Raw genomic sequence first — 14,405 nt, 5'->3', positions numbered from 1 at the left:
ACATATACCCGCGTCACAGGGACTCCACCAAAAAGATTGCTATGGCAGAAAGAAATCTCACCCTTTTTTATAACCAAGCAGACACAACCCATTATGTACATGTTCTCAAGATAAACAGTGATTTGTCCTCAAGCAAGAGGACATGATGGCACCATTTGTCAAACATAGTTCATCAGCTTTTGCTTCCAGCTGTTGCTGGAACCCCATCCAATCAAGCTTTCCCATCTACCATCCCACTTTCCTTGTCAGAGGCTGTAATGTCCTCCCTGTTTCTAAACCCACTGGTTAATTCACAGTCTTTGTCTTGTCCTATCAGCAACTGTTGATCACTCCCTCTTCCATTAAACACTTTTTTCTTTTTTTTCTCATGGCTTGCAGGACATCCCAGTATTTAAAGATAAACTTAAACTACCATTTTAAGTCTGGCCATCTGTTTCAATTTTCTTTTCTCCTTGTTCACTTTTCATTTTCTTCTCCTGGTTTTGCCTCAACCCCTGGTCGCTGATGGGGGCAGGGCCCCAAGCTCCATCTGGGACCTTTTCTCCGGCCGCACTCAGTGACTTTCCACATCATCCTATCTTATGGCTTTAGACATCCTCTCATCTCCCAGTTCCACATCTCCTTCTCAGACCTCAGCCCTGAACTCCAGACTCCTGTTGTCCAGCGGTGCCCTTCACATCCCTGCTGGCACGTCTCACAGGCATCTTCTTGCCACACTGTGCGGACATTAGCTCCTGGCCCCTACAGCCCTGCACATTTCCGTTAAGAGCTGTGGCATACCTCCTGGGGCCAGTGTGACCATCTTGGCTGCTTTTCAAATATACAGGATATTACATTATTCATATGTGTTTTAACTTGAGATACAAAAGAATTAGATGTTAAGGTGGATGAGACAATACATACACTTGGGATGGGGTAGAAAAATGTCTGAAGACCACGGGCCTTGCTGATCTGCTTCCTGCAGTACTTGTGTGACATCATCTCCTGCTTGTTTCCTCCCTTCTCACTGAGATTGAGCCACACAGATGTCTCTGCTTTTCCCGGAGTCAGGGTCACCGCTGCCTCAGGGATTCCTAGAACTCTTTGACCCCTCAAATGCACATGGTGAACCTCCTCCCCCAGATCTTTGTTCTGATAACACACCTGCCCCCATTCTCAGTGGGGCCTTTTCTGAGTCTCTCGTTTAAATTTGCAGCCACACTCCTCCCCCCGCCCTACCCTGTAATGCCTGCTCTGTGCGTTTGTCTCTGCTCCTTCCCCTTCCACTATCCAGATACAGGGGGCAGGGCCCGAGGAGAGAGCAGGGCCACAGAGTGGGAGGTGTGCTGGGGTTGACCCCTCTGAATGATGCTCAACCCTGACTTTCCATTAGATTGCTGAGCCATTTTCAGATACCTCTTTTGTGCCCAGTTCCCGTAGAGTTTTCTTCTAGGTCATGGCTGACTAAGTAGTCTCAGGTGATCGAATCTGTATCCAGCCCTGAGCACTAGGGCTCTGGCTCATCTGTTTCTGAGGACTGAGACCAGCCCTTAAACTAGAGGGGTGGAGGGGGTGCTGTCCTCTGCATGGCCTTCGGTCAGGACCGGGTCTCTGACCTGAAGGGGAGGGTCAGTCCTTCCTAGGTCCCCACTGCTGCAGCTTGTGTGTGGCTTAACCAGGAGGGGAGTGAGTTCTGAAGAAAGGGGTCAAAAACCTTACAGCAGAGGACCGTCTGTTCCACATGCTGAGGTCCTCCCTGTGTGTGGTTGTGGTACAGGAAGGGGGTGTGTCGATTCCAAGCATTAAACAGCATCTTTTGACACTCAGGATTGACATCTCAGGGCTCACCTTGCCTGAGAAAGAAGCCCTGAAGAGGAAGAAGAGGAAAGGACAAGGAGTCAGGAATGACTCTTTCTCAGGTAAAATCATATTCTTAGTTTACTGTTCAGTCCTCTCTGTCCTGAAATGCCATTTGGACTTGATAATCTCTCACTCTCAAGTATCCTGCCTGACAGGTTTGCTTGGACTCGCCCCACGGCCTTCCTTCAATCTTCTCTCATCGCCACACAGATTCTCTTCTGTATTTTTACACACTCTATGTATTTATGGAGATCAAAGTTAAGTTTTCTGATGTATTTTTTCTCAATTTTTGCAGTGTTTTTTAATAACCAGGCTACTATAGAATAATGTTGACAATCTTAATTAAATTTAGTACAATTTATACATGTTCATTGTACCAAAAATGCTGAAATACACAAGTAAAAAATAAAAGAAAATGAAGGTGTATTTTAAAAATGTCATTTTAGACACTACCACTTTTATTTCAGTTAATTTTGGTGTGTATGTTTATAGTGCACCCACTTGTGTATGTGAGCAGGAACCCATGGTGTGTATAAACAACACCATCATTTCATAAATAAGTCTTATATTTATTTTAACTTTGAAAGTGTGTCTTACATGCTTTCCACGTCCTTAAGTTTTCTCCTACCGTGCCATGTTAATGAGTTAAGAGCAATAAGGACAGTGCTCATTGTATGTACGCATGTGTGTGTACGTGTATATGTATTGAGCTTTCAGCCAGTTCCGTGTTTTCAGCCTTGAACTTGTTTCAGGTTTTCTCAGTTAGGAAACAACTGTGTCATCGTACTTTTAATGTCATATCTGATACTTAAATGTATGATGCTGTAGGTTCTGTTCTAAAGCTGGACAACCTGGTTCAGGTGATGGCTGCCATTTATTAGCTGTTGAATAACAGAGTTGGGTCCTCTGTAAGGTGGGAATAAATTGGATGCTATGTTGCTATATGAGTTAATACTTATAAAACATTTGGAGTAATGCTTACTGTATGGTAACTTTTGGTTGTTACTGTAATTATCATTATCCCATTTTTTCAGTTCTCACCTTTCTTTAAAGCTACTGTGGACTTTGTCATCCCTAAAGACATTACTGTACCTCATCTGGAAGTTAGTTATCATTTGGAGTATAATGTCTGGAACCTGTGTATAGACAACCCTTTGTTGAATTTTTTTCATTTGTGTATATATATATATATTTTTTTTTGCATGCAATTTTAAATTCCTCAGTAATTTAGTAGATTTGATATCCTCTGATAGAAAAGTATAATAAAGCAAAATTAGGGATATATTGTTCAAGATTCTCTTTGTGGCACTATCAGGACACTGACTTCTATCTAATTGATGCTGGCACCTCTCTCCACTTCCCATTTGCTGTGAAGATAAGTACTCTCCTGATGGCCTCTTGGTGAAATGTGTTTTTATTTCAGGCACTGTTGACATTCAGGGATGTGGCCATAGAATTCTCTCAGGAGGAGTGGGAATGCCTGGACCCTGCTCAGAGGGCCTTGTACAGGGACGTGATGTTGGAGAACTACAGGAACCTGGTCTCCCTGGGTGAGGATAGTTTCCCTCCAGAAATTGGGATCTGCCCTAGGGTGTCTTTGCATTTATCCTGAGTCTCTTGGGAACCCCTGCCTTGTTCACTTACGGTTGAAGCCACGTTGATTCAGAAATGAGGGGCTTTATAATGGAGTGTCTGGAATTTAAACCTCCTCTTTCTTCAGCTGATCTGTCCACGACATGCTAGGTGGTGGTGGTTCTGGAAGTTGAGTAAGCACAAAACCTTATGGCAAAATTTTAAGCTATCTGCCCACTTTTACTTCTGTACTATTGGTTTAGTAGTTCTTGGAAGAAAGCTACATATCTGTATATTTAAAATATCCTTTAAGCATTTGGAAGAAGACCGTCATTGAACAAATTTGTGAAATACTATTCTATCCCATCTGTATTGTCCTTTTCAGCTGGGCAAAGGGCTGGAATTATATTACGGAAAAGGCACAGCACATCATTCACCTTTTTTCATGTAAGCAGGAGTCTGTCTTTCTGAGGTGAATATTATTTTCATCTTGGAGCAGGGGAGAGAGCCCTGGCCTCTGAAGAGTGAGGTGAAAATAGAGAGAAAAAAAAAAAATCAGGTGGGCGGGAATGTATCAACGATACGAACATACGGAAGAACTCAGACGGCAAAGAGGTGGCTACTTCATCAAATGTTTTTTAGGAAATTCTTCCTAAATGTGAGAGGTCTTTGGGAAGACAGAAGTTTATTGCTGCGAGCTCTCGAAGGAAATTGTACTTCCCCTCCTCTTATTCATGTGTCTTAAAAGTTTCCTCCCGTCCCAGTGGTATTCCATCTCGTTGCAAAGACAAAGGCAAAGTCTTTATCCTGACTCACAACTTTCTGTTACCTGCCATCTGTGACTGTTTTTGTATTTGGACTTTGGGGGACCAGCCTCTCATTCTAGACTCAGTTCTCAGTCCACACACATCAAGCTGAGGTCTCCCTTGTCCCGGCTCCTCTCCTTCTCTAGCTTCCATCCCCATTTCACATACGTGAGAGACCTTCTTTTGGGGATGGGGGACACGGGCTGCTCATCCACTGCATCTGGGGCCCCAGGCGAGTACAGGGGCCTGTCTCAAGCCCTCTGTGCCCCTTCAGGTGCCTCAGACGTTTCTTCGTTTCTGCTTTTGCCTTTAGGAGCATGTATCATGGGACTAGCATGAATCTTTTGAGATTGTTCCTCAGCAGTATTGTAAAGACAGTGGGCAGAGAGAACCTTTCTTTGATCCCCAGTCCTTCGGGGGGGCATATCTCAGGCACATTTTGGGGTTTGTAGGCAGACCCCAGGGCCCATTTCAACATCCCACAAAATCTGAATCCCTTGCTTTACTCTCGTATCTTTTATTTTTCTCTCTCTTGCAGTGCCTACTTAGTATGCAAATGTGGAAAAACTTGGGCTGTACCTGATTTCCATGTTTTTTTGAGTGTGTGTGATTTTGCTTCTGAAATACACCTACTTGGTGTCTGAAATGTTATTCTCTGTTTTCTGCTGTGATAACCCACCCTTTAGGTGCTGGAGAAGCTCTAGTGAACTCTCCCACGAAGAGTTTCACTGGGTAAAATTCTGAGTGGAGAATGCTTTGATTTAGATGTTACAATATCATCCTGCTTCATGGGCAAGTGCCCTCTGAAGTAACTGAGTAGAGTGGTCAGCATGTTCCAGGATGCTGAGATAGAAAGTATCATGAGAGCCTGACACAAATGGTTCCAGTTGTCCTTCTGGGTTTTGTGGATCATCACAAAAGTGTCTCTGAAGGGCAGTGTGGCAATGTTGATTAAGTATACTAACGATCATCCTGTTTGATTTGGGGTTGTCTCAGATACAGGGATTTATTCTAGGGAGAAAATTGCAAGTTCATAACCACATATCAGTGAGACCGTTGGCCAAACTGTTGTTCTTGCAACAGTGTTCATTGCATGTGTATGCCATTGTTTATTGTTCAAAAAAGTATGATTAGCATTCATTCCCTGCTAGGCAGTTTCTCAACATTTTCCTCTGTCCCCAGTCCCTGGCAACTACCAGTCTGCATTCTGTCTCTGTGGATTTATCTATTCTGTGTATATCATATCTTTTGCAATATTGTCTTGACTGTTCAGGGCGCTTTGCGGTTCCGTATGAATTTCATCATCTTTTCCATTTTTCCAGGAAATGTTCTTGGAATTTGGATAGTGTTTACATAGAATCTATAGACCATATTGGTAAATATTATCATAAATATGGAGTGTCTTCCCATTTATTTAGGTCTTCTTTAATTTCTATCAACAATGTTTTTTTTTAATTTTTATTGGAGTATAGTTGACTTACAGTGTTGTGTTAGTTTCAGATGTACAGCAAAGTGAATCTGTTACACATATACAGATATCCACTCTTTTTTAGATTCTTTTCCCATATAGGCCATTACACAGTATTGAGTAGAGTTCCCTGTGCTATACAGTAGGTCCTTAATAGTTATCTATATCAGCAATGTTTTGTAGTTTTCAGCCTATATGTCTTTCATCTCCTTGCTTAAATTCATTCCTAGGTAGTTTATTCTTTGGATATTATTGTAAGTGGAATTATTTTTAAAAATTTTTTTCAAATTGTTCATTGTTGATGTATAGAAACAGCTGGTTTTCATATGTAGATACTGTATCCTGCAACTTGGCTGACATCGTTTCTAAGACTAGTAGGTCTTGTTTGTGTGTGTGTGTGTGTGTATTTTATACAGGATTGTGTCATCTCATGGAGATAATTTTCCTTTTTATTCTCCAATTTATATACTTTTAATTTCTTTTTCTTGCCTAATTGCTCTGGGTAGACCTTCCAGTACAACACTGAATAGCTGGATAGCAGTGGTGAAAGTGGGCATCATGTCTTATTTCTTATTTTAGGTGGAAAGCTTTTATTATTTCATCATTGACTGTGTATGATATTAGCTGTGAGTTTTTCATAAATGATCTTTATCAGGTTGAGGAAGTTCACTTTCTGTATGCTGACTGTTTTCATCATGACGGTTTCTGGATTTTTTTCAAATATCTATTCTGCATACAATGAGATGATTATGTAAGTTCCCCCCCCCCCCTACTATTGATGTGGGCTATTATATTGATAGATTTCCATATGTTGAACCAACTACCCTTGAATTCTTGGAACAAGGCTGCCTTTTTTATGATATATAATCTTAATATGCTATGTATTCAATTGGCTAGTACTTTGTTGAGGATTTTTCATCTATATTCATAAAATATGTTGGTCTGTAGTATCTTTTCTTGAGCTGTTTTTGTCTGGCTCTGGTATCAGAATAATGCTGGCCTCATAGAATGAATTAAGAAATGTTCTCTCTTTTCAGACTTGTGGTTGCCAAGGGGGAGGAGAGGTAGGGGAGGGATGGATTGGGAGTTTGGGATTAGCAGATGCAAACTATTATATATAGAATGGATAAACAACAAGGTCCTACTGTATAGCACAGGGCACTATATTCAATATCCTGTAATTAACCATAATGGAAAAGGAAAAAAAAAGAAGTGTTCTCTCTTTTATTTATTACAGGGCAGGTCTAGTCGTAAGAAAATCCATCAACTTTGGTTTATCTTGGAAGTCATAATTTCTCCCTCATTTTTAAAAGACAGTTTTTCTAGAGATAGAATTGGCTGACAGTTTTTTTTCCTCTTTCAACACTTCAAATACGTCATCCACTGTTTCTGGACTCCATGGTTTTGGCAAGAAATCAGCTTTTAATCTTACTGAGTATCTTTTGTATATGACAAATACCTACCTTCTCCCTTGCTGCATTTAAGATTCTCTCTTTCCCTCTGTCTTTTAACAGATTGATTATAATTTGTTATCGTGTGATTCTCTTTGAGTTTTCCTACATGCGGTTCATTCAGTTTTTAGATTTGTAGGTTCATGTCTTTACTCACATTTAAGAAATTTTTGACCATATTCCGATATTCCTTCTGCCTTCTTTCTCATTCTCTTTGGGACTCCCATTATTCGTATGTTCGTCCACTGATGGTATCTACAGGTCTCCGAGTTTCTGTTCATTTATATTCAGTCTTTCTTTATTTCTGCTCCTTAGACTAGGTAATTCTGATGGATCTACCTATAAGTTTGCTGATACTCCCTTTTGCCTAATCAAATCTGGTGCTGAACCTCTCTAGGAAATTTTTCATTTTGATAAATTTACCTTTCAGCCCCAGAATTTCTGTTTAGTTTCTTTTTATAATCTCTATCATTTTATTGATATTCTCTATTTGTTTAAACACTGTTTTCCTTACCTTCATTAATTCTGTGTCCATCATTCCCTTTAGCTTAATTAGTTGATTTTAAGTGTTTGTTGTTTAAGTCCAAAGTTTAGGCTCCATTATGGACAATTTATGCTATTTATTTATTCATTTTTCTGTATGGGTTATATTGGTACTTTATTGTTACTTTGCCTGCTTTGTAACCTTTTGTTTAACAAATGGGATATTTTGAGTATGTTGGAACCTTGGAAATCATAATCCACTCCTCCCCCCACACTCACCCCCCTGGATTTTGTTGTTGTTTCTTGTGACTGCTGTTGTGTCTTTATTTCTCTCAACTAATTTTGTGTGATGTGTTTTCATTGCTGTGTGTGGCCACTGAAGTCTTTGTTGACTTATTGGTCAATTAGTGATTTGACAGATTTCCTTAAACACCTGGAACCAAAACCAAAACAAAACCACCTTATATTCTTTGTAGATGAGCTCTTTCTGTTGGAGAGTTCCTTAAACACTCAGGCAAGGAGTTTACAACTCTGCCTTAGCATTCACTTCTTGCAGAAAATCTGATGTTCAGCTGGACATGAGGGCTTAGGAGCTTCTCAGGTCTTTTCTTATATTGCCAGTCCTAGGCATGCCCAAATCTATCTAGATTCCCTGGAATATGTGGGAGATTTTCAAAGTCCTTAATTCCCAGTACAACTCACTCCCCACTTTTTTCTCAGGGTTTTCGATTTGTCCATTGTTTGCCCAAGTTGTTATCCCTTGCCCTAGGTGGCAGTGGCTAGTATATTTACCTTTAAATGTTTTTGACCAAGCCCTCAGGTTAGCAGTTCCACCTAGGTATAGTTTTGCAAGTACTTTGAGCCAGTCCTTTAGGTATCCATCAGGCAGATCAAAACAAGAAAAACAAAACCAAAAAACCAAAACCCAACCAGTTGAAATTCTTTATAAGGCCTGTTCTGTCACCTCTGGTTCTGGAAACCTGTACCAGCCTGTGGGTTCTCATCTTCAAGGCCACTGCCTAGCTGAGGAACAGGGATGGGTCAAGGTAAGAAAAAACAGCTGCCTTTTTCTTGGTTAAGAGTGTTCCTGGTAGCTGGAATCCTTTGATTAATTTCCAGAGTTCTTATAAAGTTGATTCTGACAGTTTTTGTGAGTTCATTTCTTGTTTTGTACAGAGAAGTACATTTGGCGTTCCCTGCTTTGTCAGTTTTGTTGTCACATTTCCCCATTAATTTCTGTAATATTACATATTTACCTGGACCTTTTATTTCAAAATCAGTGATTTTTAACATATTTTCCAGTTCTCATATTGTGCGTTCTTTCTTTTAGTCTTATAGGTGAATTCTTTAGAATTCCACATACACTGTGTGTGTGTCTGTGTGTGTGTGTATTTAACAAATGTAAATGCTTATTATTTATGATTTATGGCTGGATTTGTCTCACATTACTAAAATGTTTGTTACTGTTTATTTTGATTAACAGATAATTAATATTTAGCATATGTTATGTAATATAAGCACAGTGAACTAATCATTATGTTGCAGTATGCCTGTTTTTCATGGGTATAGTTGTATAACAAGTATTCAAAATAATGTTTTGCTATTCTTACAGTGTTCTTTTAGTGTTGTATACAAGTATTCAGTAGTGTTTTTTTTAATATTAATTTTCTTAAGAAACTTTTCCTCCCTCCCTTCCTCCCTTCCTCCCTTCCTCCCTTCCTCCCTTCCTCCCTTCCTCCCTTCCTTCCTCCCTTCCTTCCTCCCTTCCTTCCTCCCTCCCTTCCTCCCTCCCTCCCTCCCTCCCTTCCTCCCACCATGCAACATGTGGGATCTTAGTTCCCCTACCAGGGATTGAACCTGTGCCCCCTGCATTGGGAGCATGGAGTCTTAACCACTGGACCCCAGTGATTATTTTTAATATCTTTTATTTTTCAAATGTTAGACAGTTGTATGCCTCCCATGAGTTGGTGTGTGCTTTGGGGTGCCTGTGGGGAAATTCCTTTTCTTTCAAGGTTATTGTAACTTTTGATAACAGAGCATTTGAAAATAGGCTTTCCTGAAAATAATTTGAATTGCGTGTAATCACCCTTTCTTTTTAGAGGAATCTTATTCATTTGTGTTCCTAAACATTTGCAGACCATGGTTGTAAAGCTTGATAAGTCTGTTAATTGTGAGTTTTACCTTTGGTGTAATATTATATTTTTCAGCATAAAATATCTATCTTCCAATCTGGTTAAAAGGAAGCCTTATATCTTACAGATATGTCTACCAGATGTGTGATCAAAGAATTATCACCAAAACAGGACATTAATAATGGAGACTTATTTCAGACATTGGCTTTTGAAAGACTTGTAAGTCATGATTTTGATGATTTTGATTTCAGTGAAGTCCAGCAAAATATGCACAAGTTTGCGAATCAGTGGGAATATGAAGAAAAAAGTTACAAAGGAGTGACTACAACCCCTTGCAAAAATCTCACTGGTAGTAGAGATCAACAACATCATAAATCCTGGAATAATTTTCCTTTAAAGCAGAATGTTTCTGTAAGAAGTATGTCTCAATATTACAAGTATTACAAGTCATATATGAGGAATAAGGAACTAAAAAGTAGCATAGGCTATTCAGGAAACAAGTTTTTGAAATGTTTGGAAAATAGGCTTGGATTAAGCCTTCATTCACATTTGGCTGAACTGCAGATTTTTCAAACTGAGGAGAAAATTTACGAATGTAATCACGTTGAGAAGTCTATCAAAAACTGTTCCTCAGTTTCACCACTTCAAATAATTCCTTCTAGTGTCAAAACCAACATTTGTAATAAAAATGGGAAGGTTTTAACACATCCTTCATTGCTTACACGACACCAGAAAACACATATTAGAGAAAAGCCCTACAAATGTAATGACTGTGGGAGGGCTTTTAGCCATTGCTCAGTCTTAGCTAATCATCAAAGAATTCATTCTGAACAGAGACCTTACAAATGTAGTGAGTGTGGCAAAACCTTTAACAGACTCTCAAACCTCACAAGGCATCAGAGAATTCATACTGGGGAGAAACCATATAAATGTAACATATGTGGTAAGGACTTTATGATACGTTCACACCTTTGGGGTCATGAGCGAATTCATACTGGAGAGAAACCTTACAGATGTAATGAGTGTGGCAAAGCGTTTTCTGAGCATTCAAATCTTGCTCAACATAAGAGAATCCATACTGGAGAGAAACCTTATAAATGTAATGAGTGTGGTAAGGATTTCACCACACGTTCACACCTTTGGGGCCATGAGAGAATCCATACTGGAGAGAAACCTTACAAATGTCATGAGTGTGGCAAAGCCTTCACTGGGAGCTCAAACCTTACTCAACATAAGAAAGTTCATACTGGAGAGAAACCATATAAATGTCATGTATGTGGCAAGGCCTTCAGTCAGAATTCAAGCCTTACAGTTCATCAGAGAATTCATACTGGGGAGAAACCTTACAGGTGTCACGAGTGTGGCAAAGCCTTTAAGCAGTACTCAAGTCTCAACAGACACCAGAATATACATGGAGTGAAGATACAGATGTAAAGTGTGTGGTAAGGCTTTTATTAAATGTTCATATGTTTGGAGTGATGAGAAAATTTATACTGGAAAGAAACCTTACAGGAGAATATATTAAGGCCTTCAAGAAATGACCTGGCCTCAGGACCACCAAAGATTTCATAATGGAGAAAACCCTTACAAATATAATGAGTGAGGTAAATTGTTGAAGCAGGTTTCAGAATGTACCGTGCATCAGGGAATTATTAGTAGGGAGAACTAAGTCTAGTCCTTCTTGAAGATTAGTCAAATCATGTTACACTCTGCAGAGTAATTAAAAGTTAAAATCATTTAAAATTCATGAGATGGTGGCGGGGGGGGTCAAAGGATCAAGGATGTTTGAAAAGGCCCACTTACCAAGTTATGAAATGTTTTTATTCTTAGATTTCTTGATAAGGCTCCATTTTTAGTGACTTTTAATCTGAGGTTCAAAATCTGTTAATGATGTTATATCTTCATCACAGACCTCTCATGTGCTGCCATGATGAAACACACCTGTAAAGGAACTTTACACCTGTAAAGGAACTTTTTAAAAATTTCGGTCCTAATGTAAAAAGTGCTTTGTTTTAAATTTTCTTTCCTTTATTTTTGGTTTTTGTTTTTAATTTTCAATTGCACTTGTTCATTGGTGGTATATATACATTAACCTTGTATCCTGCAGCCCTACTGTAGTGTTTTATTGTACCACACTTTAGGGTATTATTGTATTGTAGGGTATTTATTGTATTGTAGTGTTTTATGTACCACACTTTAGGGTATCATGCAATTGTTCAATTCCAGTGATAGGTGCCACCTCGTTTTGTTCATGGCGTAAAGAGCCTCTCTGTTACCATACTAATGTTGACGCAGTCTTACAGTCATTAAATCCGAATTGGTCATGGGCCAGGTTCCTGTTATTCTGTGTTGCAGTCAGAGCATCTGCATTTTATTAAGATCTCAAAAGCTTGATGCATAATTGGTATTGGCATATAGAAAAATCTTTACTCAAATGGAAACTTGTCACGGCCAAAACTACAAAATAACATACCACTAATCTAAAACATGCTGACAAGTTACAAAAACAACTAAATATAGGTCTAGATTATTGGAAGAACATAGCTAAACTTCTTCAGTATATCATGATGGTTAAATACTATACTTTGTTACCGTCTCCACTAAGTTGAAGTCCCCATATCTGCTGCTCACCAATGTGTGAATTTATTGAAATCACTGAACTCCCTGTGCTTAAGTTTTCTTCCTCTTTAGAATAAAAATAGTAGTAGTTTCCATCTCCAAGATTTGTGAAGAATGAAGATGTTACTGAGCTTCCTAGCAGTGATTATTACATTGTAAAGGTTTTTCAGAGTTACATATTCAACTCTTAGAAGGCTCTTAATGGAAGTAAAACTTAAGTAAATATTTCTCAGTGAGAACTAATGGTAAATGGAGAATATTGAATTTCAGTTGAAATCATAAATATAACCATTGCTTCAGGTTCTCCTGCAGCATCCCCCAGAAGAAATATGTCAGTCATTGGGAGCTAACAGATCCTCCAGGTTTTCTTGGCAATAGAAATGGTCTTCTTATCACAGACTATGAGTAGAATCCTGGAGAATTTCTCTCTTCTTTACCGTTATATCTTGCTTTCCTTCTCTAGGTGAAGGTTAGGGTCCACAGATTTGATGGTCAGGTTGCCTGTAGCCAACTCCCTCGTCTTCATCTTTACAGGAATCTCCAGGACAGTGATGGCTTTTGGGCAGAAACATTGTCTCAGCGATTTTGGTTGCAAATTTGTTTACTGTGTCCACAGAGTGATACTGTACTATATTTGTGTAAGATATAACTATCGGAGGAAACTAGGTGAATGCCTCTACTATCTTTGTACCTTCCTGTACATCTGTGATTATTTCAAAATAAAAAGTTAAAGGGAATGTGGTTTGCTGTGGCTTTTACAAAATTCAAATCCAGCTGTTTGTTGATATGAGAATAAAGGATATGATAAATGAGTCTAACAATAATTCTTACAACTGTCTACTCATCACCTCTTCCTGTTTCATGAGTATTGTAAATGTGGATGTGCCTACATCCCACATAATACAGGTCTACTCTACTTCCAAGAACTCCTGAATCAGAAGCACAAGGGTAGAACTAGAGAATTCGGTATTTAATGTGTTTGCTGTATATGGATTGGTGGATACTTCGTTTTGGAACCACCACCAGTCCTGCATGAAGTGAGCAGACCTTCTGAAGAAAGAGGAAGACCGAAGTCTAGAAGCACCACTGTGATTCTTTTCATTTCTGAATGAACAGAGCTTCAATCTTGTCCTTAAAAACAGGGATCAGAAGCTTGGTTGTTCAAGGCAGGGCTTCTCAAGAGCCTGACCATGGAGAAAGATGCGCAAGCACAGGTCTTACCTTTTGGATGGAATGTGTCTTCTAATATGGTTCTCTAATACCGTATGTCTCTGCACAAAAACTCTGAGTGGGGTCCAGGCATTCCTAGTGCTTTTAAGAGAATTTTATGGGCATACTGGTGAATGTCATAGTTCCTGAAATAAAACACATGCACTTCCAGTAGTGACAGTTGGGGAGATTCTTTTAATTTTATACAGCATGAGACAAGAATAGGAGTATAAAGATAGTTCTGGTGTAGTATGAGGATTACTAGTTGAGTTTTGTGCAGAACTTCTGGGTCCTGACAAGTTGTTTAACCTTTGTGAGTCTCAGATTGCTCCTTTGAGGTGGCACCTGTCCTGCTAATCTCAGTTGAGAACTGTGAGCCTCACGGGGACCTTCCTGTGCAATCATTTGGTAAATAGAAGGCACTATGCTTGTGTGAGCCTTCCCATTATAGGGCATGTAACTGTATTCTAATTCATGGTATTCTCAATTTAAGAGCAATTTATGCTCTTGTAAGAGCATACCACCTCCAAAGCCATTCTCTCAGCCTTGGTGTGAGTCTCTTTGGGTTCATCTTGCTTGGGACTCTCTGTGGTTCTTGTACCTGGATATCTGTTTCTTTCTTCAGGGTCAGGAATTTTTCAGCCATAATCTCATCAAATATATATATTTTTTAATTATTTTATTTTAGGGCTTCCCTGGTGGCGCAGTGGTTGGGAGTCCACCTGCTGATGCAGGGGACACGGTTTCGTGCCCTGGTCTGGGAAGATCCCACATGCCGCGAAGCGGATGGGCCCGTGACCCCTGGCCGCTGAGCCTGCGCGTCCAG

General features: G+C 39.5%; 1 protein-coding gene across 2 annotated transcripts; it reads left to right on the top strand.

The window, feature by feature from the left end:
- Window positions 1–1,805: 1,805 nt before the first annotated feature.
- Window positions 1,806–14,381, top strand: LOC111181040 (zinc finger protein 525). Of its 2 annotated transcripts, none has more exons than XM_089902111.1 (3): window positions 1,806–1,898; window positions 3,263–3,389; window positions 14,268–14,381. In XM_089902111.1, the coding sequence occupies exons 1-3, from the start codon at window positions 1,884–1,886 to the stop codon at window positions 14,306–14,308; spliced, it is 183 nt and encodes a 60-aa protein (XP_089758237.1). In that variant the 5' UTR covers window positions 1,806–1,883; the 3' UTR covers window positions 14,309–14,381. The 2 variants fall into 2 exon arrangements, with proteins under 2 accessions (XP_089758237.1, XP_089758236.1); XM_089902110.1 differs by lacking the exon at window positions 14,268–14,381 and adding an exon at window positions 9,879–14,255 and having other exon boundaries at window positions 1,869–1,898.
- The last annotated feature ends 24 nt before the right edge of the window (window positions 14,382–14,405 follow it).

Source organism: Delphinapterus leucas, chromosome 20, assembly GCF_059928025.1.
Source record: "Delphinapterus leucas isolate spDelLeu-1000000601 "Yukka" chromosome 20, BTC_Dleu_Yukka2, whole genome shotgun sequence".
Taxonomy (NCBI): Eukaryota; Metazoa; Chordata; class Mammalia; order Artiodactyla; family Monodontidae; genus Delphinapterus; species Delphinapterus leucas.
The sequence above is the reverse complement of the archived record's forward strand: the minus strand, read 5'-3'. Positions and strand labels throughout refer to the sequence as shown.